This window comes from Pyrus communis, chromosome 16 (genome assembly GCF_041283825.1).
Source record: "Pyrus communis isolate YQ-2024b chromosome 16, ASM4128382v1, whole genome shotgun sequence".
Lineage (NCBI taxonomy): Eukaryota > Viridiplantae > Streptophyta > Magnoliopsida > Rosales > Rosaceae > Pyrus > Pyrus communis.
Genome location: NC_142580.1, coordinates 8,939,124 through 8,951,124, shown reverse-complemented (window position 1 = coordinate 8,951,124; position 12,001 = coordinate 8,939,124). Strand labels below are relative to the sequence as shown.

At 36.4% G+C, this 12,001-nt stretch overlaps 1 protein-coding gene, 1 long non-coding RNA gene and 1 pseudogene across 2 annotated transcripts; 1 reads left to right on the top strand and 2 right to left on the bottom strand.

Moving 5' to 3' along the window:
- The first annotated feature begins 184 nt into the window (after positions 1-184).
- LOC148689921 (uncharacterized) lies at positions 185-1,657 on the top strand. Its single transcript, XR_015957409.1, has 3 exons — positions 185-975; positions 1,054-1,167; positions 1,290-1,657. It is a non-coding gene; the product is annotated as an uncharacterized LOC148689921 (long non-coding RNA).
- Positions 1,658-1,802: 145 nt separating this feature from the next.
- LOC137732636 (peptide-N4-(N-acetyl-beta-glucosaminyl)asparagine amidase A pseudogene) lies at positions 1,803-3,142 on the bottom strand (annotated as a pseudogene).
- Positions 3,143-3,357: 215 nt separating this feature from the next.
- LOC137730442 (laccase-7-like) lies at positions 3,358-5,982 on the bottom strand. The gene is made up of 6 exons (XM_068469430.2): positions 5,782-5,982; positions 5,370-5,521; positions 5,032-5,276; positions 4,791-4,919; positions 3,738-4,691; positions 3,358-3,639 (listed from the first exon to the last, which is right to left on the bottom strand). The coding sequence occupies exons 1-6, from the start codon at positions 5,869-5,871 to the stop codon at positions 3,509-3,511; spliced, it is 1,701 nt and encodes a 566-aa protein (XP_068325531.1). The 5' UTR covers positions 5,872-5,982; the 3' UTR covers positions 3,358-3,508.
- Between the last annotated feature and the right edge of the window lie 6,019 nt (positions 5,983-12,001).

The following is a 12,001-nucleotide window of genomic DNA, read 5'->3' as shown; positions in this document are numbered from 1 at the left end:
GCAACACAAGAGAGTAATGTTGTTGTGAAGGTATGGGATAAATATATTGATCTTCTTTTTATCTTTTTTCTTAGTTAATAATCATTGTCATTATAATTACTATACTTACTTAGGGATGACAAAGGTTCGGTTTGGGGACGGAAATGCTATATCCATTCCCATTAACCATGAAAATTAACCATATTCATAACCACAAATTAACCATCAGGGATTATGCATAACCATATCCACCGGGTAACGGATTTTCAATCGATTATATCCATCTTCGTCAAAAAACGAAAAAAAAAAAATTATATTTATCCAATTGACGCATTATAAATTTTAGTAGATACTAATTCCATCATTAAATAGCAACATCCAATTACAAAAAATTAACAATATATTTGAAGTTGTTCATGATAACATGCACCAATTTCTTGATAGTGAGACTCTTGAAGAGAGATGAATCTGATAAACTTATAATATTTGATAATTGATATATAAAATGATTCAATGAATTAATTTGGTTGAGTATAACAATAAGAGTATTGAATTGATGAGGTTGTTGGTATGCCCCATGCATGATGTTTGGTGCATAATAAAGATAGTATAGGGTTTGATGCATGCATAATGAATTAGTATAGGGAGGGTTCGGCAAATTGAATAAAATTATATTATATATCATATATATATATATATTTGGGTCGGATTTAGGGATGGATACGGATTGGGGACCCCTATAACCATATCCAAAACCATAACTGAATAAAGTTCACAATTTTTCCCCATATCCATACCATACCCGAATTTTCATATCCAAATCCAATCCATTCGGGCGGTTATCCACGATTATCGGGTTTAGCAGTTATAATTGTCATCCCTTACTCTTTGTAATTGTAATTACTTTTATTATTTGGGATTTAACATTCTTATCTTACACAAGGAGTTCAAATTTGCATGCCTGCCAACCAATATCCTATTTTCCCCCTTACTAATGTAAGTTGTGCATTTTGTCTTATTGATATATTTGAATTGCTTTTGTGTTAGCTATTGAACAAATATTAGCTATTGTAGGAAAACATGGCTTTGTTATTGGGGCTCAGTCAAGGTGGTCATCCAAACCCGTTGTACAAGGAGTCTGAGATTGGAAATATAAGTTATCCTATTATGCATGGAAATTATGTTCAGGTAAACATTGAGAGGTTGCATATAATTTTGTTGTTGTTATTAATTAAATATTTGTTTACATCACAGAGTATAATTTTATATCTGTAGTCCTTATGGGTTTTTTTTTCTTTCTCTTTATTTAGGGTCAACAATACACATACTGGAATGGAGGTTATAGTATGTACAATATACATAGGTCTACTTCAAGAGGAACGATGACGAGGAGCTCAACTAAGCAATGGAAGCAAAAAATGAAAGCAATTTCTTTATGCAGTTTGAGTTTTTGTGGATTTAGATCATATTTCTTCTAAACATAGATTTCAATGCATTTCAAATATTTTGTAACAGCAGCCAGTATGCAGATATGTTACTCTTCTAATTCTTGTTGTATAGAAAGCGGAGTGATTTACATTGTGCTTGCAATTCATATTCGTGTCTTTAGGATCGTACAAATGGTAATGTAGTCTCCTCAGGAGCTCAACAGTTCTTCAGTAAACAGATGGCATATTTACAAGAGTTAACACATTTGGAGCCATATTTGTTCTGTTTTCTTTTCAATCAATTAGTCAAAATATTCAAAAGTATTGGATTGAAGCTTTGTTATGTTGCAACTAACACATTCAATCCCCGCAATGAAGCGCATACACATTTTCTAGTTACCACCTAAGCCAAGGATGACGGTTGACATATACTATGCATAACAGAAATCCCAATTCGACATTTATAATGTACTTATATGTTTCTTTTGCTTGTTCCAAGAAGTCAATGTACAAGTAAAGAGGAAATTTTTCGTTTGATGACATTGAGTGGATAATGGAGGATGGCGGCCTGATATGAACTGTATCGTTGAAATGGATTGTCTGATTCACTATCTGCGTATTGCCATCATTCTTGATGACCATTGTATTACCATAATGGAGGTCTTGAGTTGCATCAGTTGTGATATTCCCAAAGGAGGACTTCACCCATCCAGTCGATGACACAGACCTGCCGACGCTTGTCAAAAATGTGCCATTTAAACCCTTGAAATCCAAAACCAATGAAACAACAAGGGGCAAGCTACTATGCTCCAAAAGCCCTCCTTCAGTTTTTGTGCTCCGCTTGTCCAACCAAAGATGCAAATTCGCGTCAACACACCAAATATTCAACACATTTGTGACACTAAAACCAAACGTGTGGCTCTTCCCATCTAATATCTTCCCTAAAAAGGACGTGATTTCAATATCATAAGAAGGGAGATTGTACGAGCCAATCACAGTAATTGGACTCCACAGGAGGGGATTGAACCCTCCAGTGAAAATCACAGTAAAAGGCCAGATTGCACCAACAACCTTACCATCTAAACTCACCACAACCTCCCTAAAAGGCCCGTTTCCAGGTGTACCTCTAAGATTGTTTACAGCAATGTACTCATTCGGAGCATTTGAATACCAAAACTCATCATTCTCATGAAATGAAACATATACCTCCAACACAGCCCTCTAAGCATTCTGAAGAATCTTAAATTCCTTCAACTGTGTATCGGTCGAATAATGGATTTCAAACCACAACCCATCATTCAAAGGCAGATTTCTCGAAATGGGCAAGATCAAATCCGCCCAATAATGGTACCCAGAATCCAAATTTCCCAAATTTTGCTCATAGTTATAATTCAAATTTTTCTCAGCAGGGTAAAAATGGATGCTAATATTCACTTGGTAAATCCCTGTGCATGTTTTATCTACCAAATTCCCAAGATAATTTGATTGTTCTGAAGCAAAGAATAGTACCTTGTGACGTCCGTCTTGACACTCCAAACAATCCCATTCTGCGTTGACTCAGCCGTGTAGCTCCTGAGAAGCTCAACGCCACCGAGCCAAACCCCGAAAATCCGATCATTGGTAGTCCACACTAACGTGAAAAAAAAATGACGTGAAAGCACTGACGTGGAAGAAGAAATGAGAGAAAAAACAGGATTAAATGGGGAAGGAAGATGACTCTTGAATGCCACAATCATCATTTAATTTCAACTTTTTTTTTTTAATTATTGGTTTATTAAATAGTTTTTAATTTAAATAGAATTCTGATTAATTTAAATGATGTGTCTGTTCATATCAGATGCTACATAAGTTAATATATAAATGTGATATAAAAATACGGTAAGAATAACATTACTGTAACCTAACAGACACCTCAATTATTAATATTTTATAATTTATTTTGATTTTAGTCAAACAATGATGACCAACTTATACAATACATTTTGTCACAAGGTTTATTACAAGGTGATTCACTTGTAACCAAGCGAATGAAATTGACCTCGTTATTGTAATTTCAAGAATACAAAATGAAACAATATTTTGAGGTGTCTTCCAAACAACTTCTAACATTTGGGTAGATCAAGTGGTGGTGGAGGCAAAGTAGATTCTGGCGTCCCTCCATTTTCAACCTCAAAAGCCATGGCTAGCCCCCACGGCAGATGAACGTCTAAATGACAATGCATGTACCAGATACCTGAAACAATAATTTAAAATAAATAATCAAAACTTAATTATTTATAACATATTAAAATACAAAGAAACTTAGTTAACGAGATGATTAAGAAAACTAACCAGGATTATTTGCTTGAAACCTGATCACAGCCCATCCTCCGACCGGCACACCAATTGTGTTGCGTATTTGTGGATTAACGAAGTTAAATTTTTTGGGGTCATTAATCGGGTCGTAATTTCCAAACCCTTGTGCCAATACATGGAAATTGAAGCCATGCAGATGCATCGGGTGGTTCTCGAAGACCAAAAACGCTGTGTTCTGAAACACCAATTGTACTGTCGAATTGAACTTTAGCGTCTTGACCTTGGTTGATTTTGGCGCAAATATCAGGGATAGGTCGAGGCTAAGGTTCGTGTCCGTGTAGTCAAACTTGACCGGAGGCTCGCTAGGAAAATCTCTGGTGTAAACCCCGCTCGCGTTGTTAAAATGTGCTTCCAGCATGGATGTATTGGTCTGGACCATGAATGACTGGTTGTTCATGCTCGCGGACAATCGGTCATTGAATAAACCTTGACACGTGGCATTTTCGGGACACATCGCCAAGTTAACACCGATTGTCACGAACATGTGCTCATCCACTTTGGGTGGGACCGGGACCCAGTGGGGCCCGTCAGGGAGGCTGGTGAGATTGGTGAAGAACTTGTTGGCCAACGGCGTGTCGTGAGGGTTGGGCATGGGGGGCATAATAGGGGTTGATGACGTGTAGCCCTCGTAGACGATGATGCCTCTAGTTGTCGAGTTATCAAAGGCAACGGTATCGTCAGCGCTAGCATAGGGAGTGGCGGCCATGTAATAAGATCCATTAAGTTGATTGAATTTGACGAGAACGTCGGTGGTCTGACCGGGTGCAATAACCACCACGTCTGTGACATAAGGAGTCGTGTAGCAGGCATCGATGGCAACAACTGTCATGTTGTGGTTGGCTATCTTGAAGAAGAGCTGGGTATTTAGTGCAACATTGATTAGGCGTAGCAGGTAAGTATTTCCGCTCACCACACTGAGTTGATATGTTTCTGATAATTTGATGTCAATTTGTTAATATTCACCATGTAAAAATGACATATAAACTAAATTAATAAATTATGAGTTTGCATGCATGCATGGTTACATACGATTTGAGGAGCAACCGTAGAGATCGCCGGGAAGTCCATTGATGGTGTAAGCATTTGAAAGGTTAGGAGCTATTCCTTTGGATAGGCCTTCTTGCTCAATGTCGACCACATTGCCACTGTACCAATCTCCTGCAATTCCATCAAACAGTTAATATATAATTAGTCATCAAATTTACCATTTGAAGTACGTATTAAGATTAACGTTAAACAAGTTGAATGGTATAGTTTAATTGTTAATTACCTAATAGGATGGGAACTTCATTGGCGGGCTTGGGGAAGGGGAAGGATTGACCAGCTTTTGGGTGTATTATAAGCGCTCCGTGGACAGTTGCGCGGAGCCACGAAATGTGGGCATGCCACCAAAGGGTGCCTTCTTGTTCAGTGATATTAAATTTGTAAGTATAGCTTTGTCCGGGGGGTATAGGACATTGAGTTACGTATGTTGGCCCATCTGCCCATGCACTCAGAAGCTGAAAGACTCCATGCCTGCATTAAGAAAGAAACTATACAACGTGAACAAAACATAACTCAACATTCCCCTTGGGGGTTGTTAAATGGTTTTATATAATTTGTGTTTACCAGTGAATAGAAATGTTATAGGGCGACTGATTTAAAACATGGATGATTAATGTGTCTCCATCTTGTGCATATATGGTTGGTCCAGGATAACTCCCATTCACTACAGTAATCGATTGATTTTGGCACAATCGGGTAACAGTTAGGTTGTTCACCTGAAAACAATGAATAAAAAAGTGTCATGACTACTATTATTCAAAGGAAACATTCAAACATTTGGTGAGGAAATATGCATGAGAAAATAAGATTCCCAAAGGACTCGTTCGAAATTGTCTCTGAAAACCTCTTCAATGACCCAAAAGTACTTAAATTATTTTTGTTAAATTGAATCAGATGTATTTTTAAACGCTATACTGTGCTTTTAGCCATTCTAGAAACATTAACTGAGTGTTACCAAAATTGAGGCAAGACTTACACTGAACGAGTGCTCAACAATTGCACCAGAGGCTGCTGAGGAAGCCAATAGAGCTAGAGCACAAGCTAGCACAAAGGCTAACCGTGCCATTTGGGGAACAAATTAAAAGAGCTATCTCAAGGGGGAAAAGAGAAGTCTGAGAATCGGCTATTGTTATGGAGATATTATATTACTCTTCTGATATCTCAGTGGTCGATAGATGCTATGTTTATATAGGCATTTGGAAGGCATTTGCTAACCCACTTTTTCCCCACTTGCGTGACGAATTAGCAAACAAATTTGCATTTATTTTGATAAGGACTTTGAAATTTTGAACATAAAGGCATATAAAATTACTTTGGTATATATATTAATATCTCCAGTAACAGTTTGATTAAATCAGTGACTCAGCAGAGAATGCTAGCATAAAGATCTGAACAAGGCCAGAAACTTGGTTCTTCAAGCAAAACAACCAATAACATCATTTTGACAGTGTCCAACCACAGTTTACAGGCTGGCGAACCAAAAGAAAAGGCAACTCCCGCGGTGTACTAGAACACGTTTAGATTTGAGTATTACTCAATGTAAACATATTAAGACATGCATTTTCCCAGTAAATAACTTAGCTCTGAAGAGACTTCAATAGAGTCGGTTCCATCTGTGTAAATATATATATATAATTTATTATTATTATTATATTTAATTTAGGAGCAGTTCTTAGTACTTAAGAAATTAAAGGGTTAATATTACATCCCGAGTACTCTATATAAAATTTATTATTAATCGTATGTTGTACTTGTCGCTCTTTACCTTCAATACTCATATTTTGTGTTTTACTTTATCTCATTCCATCAATTGAGTTAAATGATACATTAGTTTCGTTGATGTGGCATGGATTAATTCAATTCTTTTAAATATGTTCAGCTCGTTTTCACAATTGGATAATCTAAAACCCCAAAGATCACCTTGGCATGAAATCGCCCAGTTTTTAAAGATTGTCATTATCCCATAAGAAAATTTAGAGAGCAAAATGAGATATTGTGCAGAATACAAAAGGAATAAAAAACAAGATATAAGTTTGTTAAAAAAAACAAGATAAAAGTTCGACGCATGTGTATTTTCTTATGAGTAATTGTAAGATCCCACATCGCCTAGGGGAGTGATCCTTATATGTGTATTCCTATCTCTACCTAGCACGAGGCTTTTTGAAGTTCACTGGCTTCGGGTTCCGTTGGAACTCCGAAGTTAAGCGAGTAACGCGCGAGAGCACTCCCATGATGGGTGACCCACTGGGAAGTTCTCGTGTGAGTTCCTAGAAACAAAACCGTGAGGGTGTGCTGGGGGCCCAAAGCGGACAATTTTCGTGCTACGGTGGAGTCGGGCATGGGAAGTGGTCCCGCCCAGGCTGGGATGTGACAATTTGGTATCAGAGCCTAACCCTGGCCGTAGTGTGCCAACGAGGACGTCGGGCGCCTAAGGGGGGTGGATTGTAAGATCCCACATCACCCAGGGGAGTGATCCTTATATATGGGTTCCCATCTCTACCTAGCACGAGACCTTTTGGGAGCTCACTGGCTTCGGGTTCTGTTGGAACTCTGAAGTTAAGCGAGTAGCGCGAGAGCATTCCCATGATGGGTGATCCATCGGGAAGTTCTCGTGTGAGTTCCCAGAAACAAAACCATGAGGGTGTGTTAGGAGCCTAAAATGGACAATATCGTGCTACGGTGGAGTCGGGCCCGGGAAGTGGTCTCGCCCGAGCCGGGATTTGACAGTAATGTTATTCGTACTATGTTTTTATACCCTTTTTTTATTCCACCTTAGGTGACATTTGATGTGGACAACCATATCATTTGAATTAATCAGATTTTTAAATTTAGTCCATTATTTAATAAACTAATAATTAAAAAAAACTAGTTAATTAAATGATGATTGTGGTATACGATGAGTCTTTCTCCTTCCTTTCCTTGGGTTTTGCAAATTTTTCAAATGATATGGTTATCCACATCACCTAAGATGATATGAAAATGTGGTACAAAAACATGATATGAATAATATTTCAAAATATATCAAAATCCACTAATTAAACAAACTTCAACCCTAAACTTTAATAATATTAAAATTTGCGGGTCCAAAAAATAGAAATGATAGGTTCACACTTAATATGATTATTTTTTTTTTTTTATGTTAACAGTAATGCAAGTAGTATTAAATAAGGATGAGAATCCTCTCCGGATTCTCTTCGTGGAAATCCTAGGGATCCTCATATTTTAATCGTTCATTTTACATCGTGCGACTCGTTTTCGTCAGGTACTATTTGTGTTTACTTTTAAATAAAGAAAGTTAAATGATTTCTAATCACACAATATATATAATGAATGACTAAGATGTGAGGATCTCTAAAATCTCCATAATTTGAATCCGGATGAGATCCAAATCGATTAAATAAATAATCAAAACTGCCTATCTTATATTTTTATGAAAAGTAATATTTTACTTACTATCTCTGCAAATTGAAAATTATTTAATTAGCAAAGAAAATAAAACATGATAACGTGTTTAGTTATGCGTTTACACCATTGCTTTTCTGCTGGAAGGTGATCCATGCATAGGTTGCATATGATTTAATATTCTTGTAAATAAGGTGCCAAATTTCTATTTATGTGTCAAGGTTCTAAGCTCCTCTAACTCAAAATTATTTTAATAGTTTTGAATTTCCCTTTTTCTTTTAATAATAGTAAAAAATATATATATATAAAAAAGGCCATGCATCGTTTACTGTTTTTGTTTGGCAATGCCGGCCCTAAAGGTAATCCATGTAAGAGTTCGTCTAGGGTTCTCAAAAGTTTTATATATTTTATAAATAACATTTTAATACAGGAAAAGTCAAAAAAAATATATCATAACTCATTTGTTGGTTCAGTGGAAATGTTTGGCTTCCTTCAAACCTTTTTAGTTACTAGTTTTTTCTTATTTTTCAAATTTACTCACCATCCATCCATCCAAATGCATAGAAAGTTATAAAATTCAAGTCCCTTTGGAATCTTTTTTTTTATATTTCAACTTCCCAATATCTTAATTCCTATCGAATGTTTAAATCAGCTATCACATGATCTTGAAGATCGTACTTAAAGGTAATCACAACTTTGAATTTTTATTTTGCTTTTTCAATAATTTATTATTTAATGAATTATTTTAATATTCGATTTGGTAGTTTGATGTTGATTTTAGAAAAAAACGCAACATAAACAATTGGCGTTGAATTTATTAAACTCGTTAATCAAATTTTATTGTTCTTTACTCTCTTGATCATCAAGTTTTATTGTTCTTCACTCTCAATCTTAGACTCTTGACTGCGAAATTTAGTACATTTGCATCTGAAACTGTGAGACGTGTAATATTTACGTAGTGTTTGTGTCACATCCCGGGCCGGGCAGGACCACTTCTCGGGCCCGACTCCACAGTAGCACGATATTGTCCGCTTTGGGCCCCGACCACGCCCTCACGGTTTTGTTTTTGGAAACTCACACGAGAACTTCCCGATGAGTCACCCATCATGGGAATGATCTTGCGCGCTACTCACTTAACTTCGGAGTTCCCATGGAACCCAAAGCCAGTGAGTTCCCAAAAGTTTTATATATTTTATAAATAACATTTTAATACAGGAAAAGTCAAAAAAAATATATCATAACTCATTTGTTGGTTCAGTGGAAATGTTTGGCTTCCTTCAAAGCATGAAGCAACCTTTTTAGTTACTAGTTTTTTCTTATTTTTCAAATTTACTCACTATTCATCTATCCAAATGCATAGAAAGTTATAAAATTCAAGTCCATTTGCAATCTTTTTTTTATATTTCAACTTCCCAATATCTTAATTCCTAACGAATGTTTAAATCAGCTATCACATGATCTTGAAGATTGTACTTATAGGTAATCACAAATTTGAATTTATATTTTGCTTTTTCAATAATTTATTATTTAATGAATTATTTTAATATTCGATTTGTTAGTTTGATGTTGATTTTAGGAAAAAAAACGCAAGATAAACAATTGGCGTTAAATTTATTAAACTCGTTAATCAAATTTTATTGTTCTTTACTCTCTTGATCATCAAGTTTTATTGTTCTTCACTCTCAATCTTAGATTCTTGACTGCGAAATTTAGTACATTTGCATCTGAAAACTTGAGACGTGTAATATTTACATAGTGTTTGTGTCATATCCCCGCCTGGACGGGACCACTTCCCGGGCCCGACTCCACTGTAGCACGATATTGTCTGCTTTGGGCCCCGACCACGCCCTCACGATTTTGTTTTTGGAAACTCACACGAGAACTTCCCGATGAGTCACCCATCCTAGAAATGCTCTCGCGCGCTACTCACTTAACTTCGAAGTTCCCATGGAACTCGAAGCCAGTGAGCTCCCAAAATGCCTCATGCTAGGTAGAGATGGGAATATACATATAAGGATCACTCCCTTGGGCGATGTGGGATGTCACAATCCACCCCCTTAGGGGCCCGACATTCTTGTTAGCACACCACGACCAGGATTAGGTTATCATAAGAAATTGTCACATCCCGGCCCAGGCGGGACCACTTCCCGGGCCCGACTCCACCGTAGCACTATATTGTCCGCTTTGGGCCCCGACCACGCCCTCACGGTTTTGTTTTTGGGAACTCACACGAGAACTTCCCAATGAGTCACCTATCCTGGGAATGCTCTCGCGCGCTACTTGCTTAACTTCAGAGTTCCCACGGAACCCGAAGCCAGTGAGCTCCCAAAAGGCCTCATGCTAAGTAGGGATGAGAATATACATATAAGGATCACTCCCCTGGTTGGTGTGGGATGTCACAGTTTGTATATCTATCTTCTTTTAATATTAATTTTTAATGATATTTGATGTAGAAATATAATTTTTTATGCATTTAGCGAATTCTTTTTTTATACGTATCATGTATAAAAAACCGAGGGTTAAAGAACTTTAGAGCCACATTTCAAAGGCTCGCCTAAGACCTCCTAAATTCTCAAGGCTAGCCTGCTATTCAGCCATCGGCAAATACTTGGATTTCGTTATGTTTTGTTTTTGTTTTTTTATCTGAGTAATACTATATTGTTTAGTTAATTAAATATACAATGATGAGTTTTATTTTTTCTTCTTTTTATATAACGTGGGAGGGAGGATAAAATATATATTGTTTAGTTAATTAATATACAATGATGAGTTTTATTTTTTATAAACGAATATGACATGGGAATATATATATATATAACAATGAATATTTGCTTTTGGAGAGCTCCTGGGGGAGATCAATCTGAAGACTTTTGAAAAAGTTTAGATCTTATGATCATTTCTAGCCGCTAGCTGTTGCTTCGATTTCCCACCATCGTAACTGACCATTCGATGAAACCCTAGGCCACTGCACGTACATTTCCATCTTTGACAGATTAAAACCCAGAAATTTTTGTTAGGTAGAAATCGTGAATCTTACCTCATGTCATTTTGAAAATTCGTTATTAGTTTCATAATTAAGCTACCAACCTAAACAGCTGTCTATAAATAATCGACTTTACTGGCCATATTGTTGATAAAATATCTACTTTATTGACAAAAATAATATTTGACTAGAATCAAGTTGCTCACTTTGCCTTGGCATTCAAGAATCAACACCATTAGTCCCAACAATCAAGACGTTACTCCCGACAATCACCGAAGCTATTTTTATTCGTACTCGCCATTAAGCTAACGTTGGTGCCCATAGGCTCTCATGTTTTGGTCTCCCTACGAGTCAAGTTCGTGGTATGGTTCTCTCCTCCAAATTTGATCTTAGATTTACTTGTTGAGGAAAGTCTGTTGCCTTGATTGGCTCTTTGTAATGAACCTCTGTAATGATTTTTTTATTAATAAATCTAATATCGTTTCCTTAAAGAAAAAAAATTAACACCGTTATGAGAGAGAAATATTTTTAATTTGGTCCACTAAAGTAAGGTTAAACAAATTCTTCTATGGAATCAACTGAAGTTAGGTAGTACTTGATGGTTCGGTGATAAATTGAAAATGTATCCAGAAATAGAAGTACTGGAAGACCCCTAAAAATTCACACACGTAAAGACCTTTGATCGAGTTTACCAGGTGTGGAAAGTTAGTCTCCTAAACTTCCAACAATTTTATTATTTGAGAGAGATTAAATAAAAACTTCATGTTCAACATGATTATCCTTATTATTCACATTTTTTTCTGTAGATTTT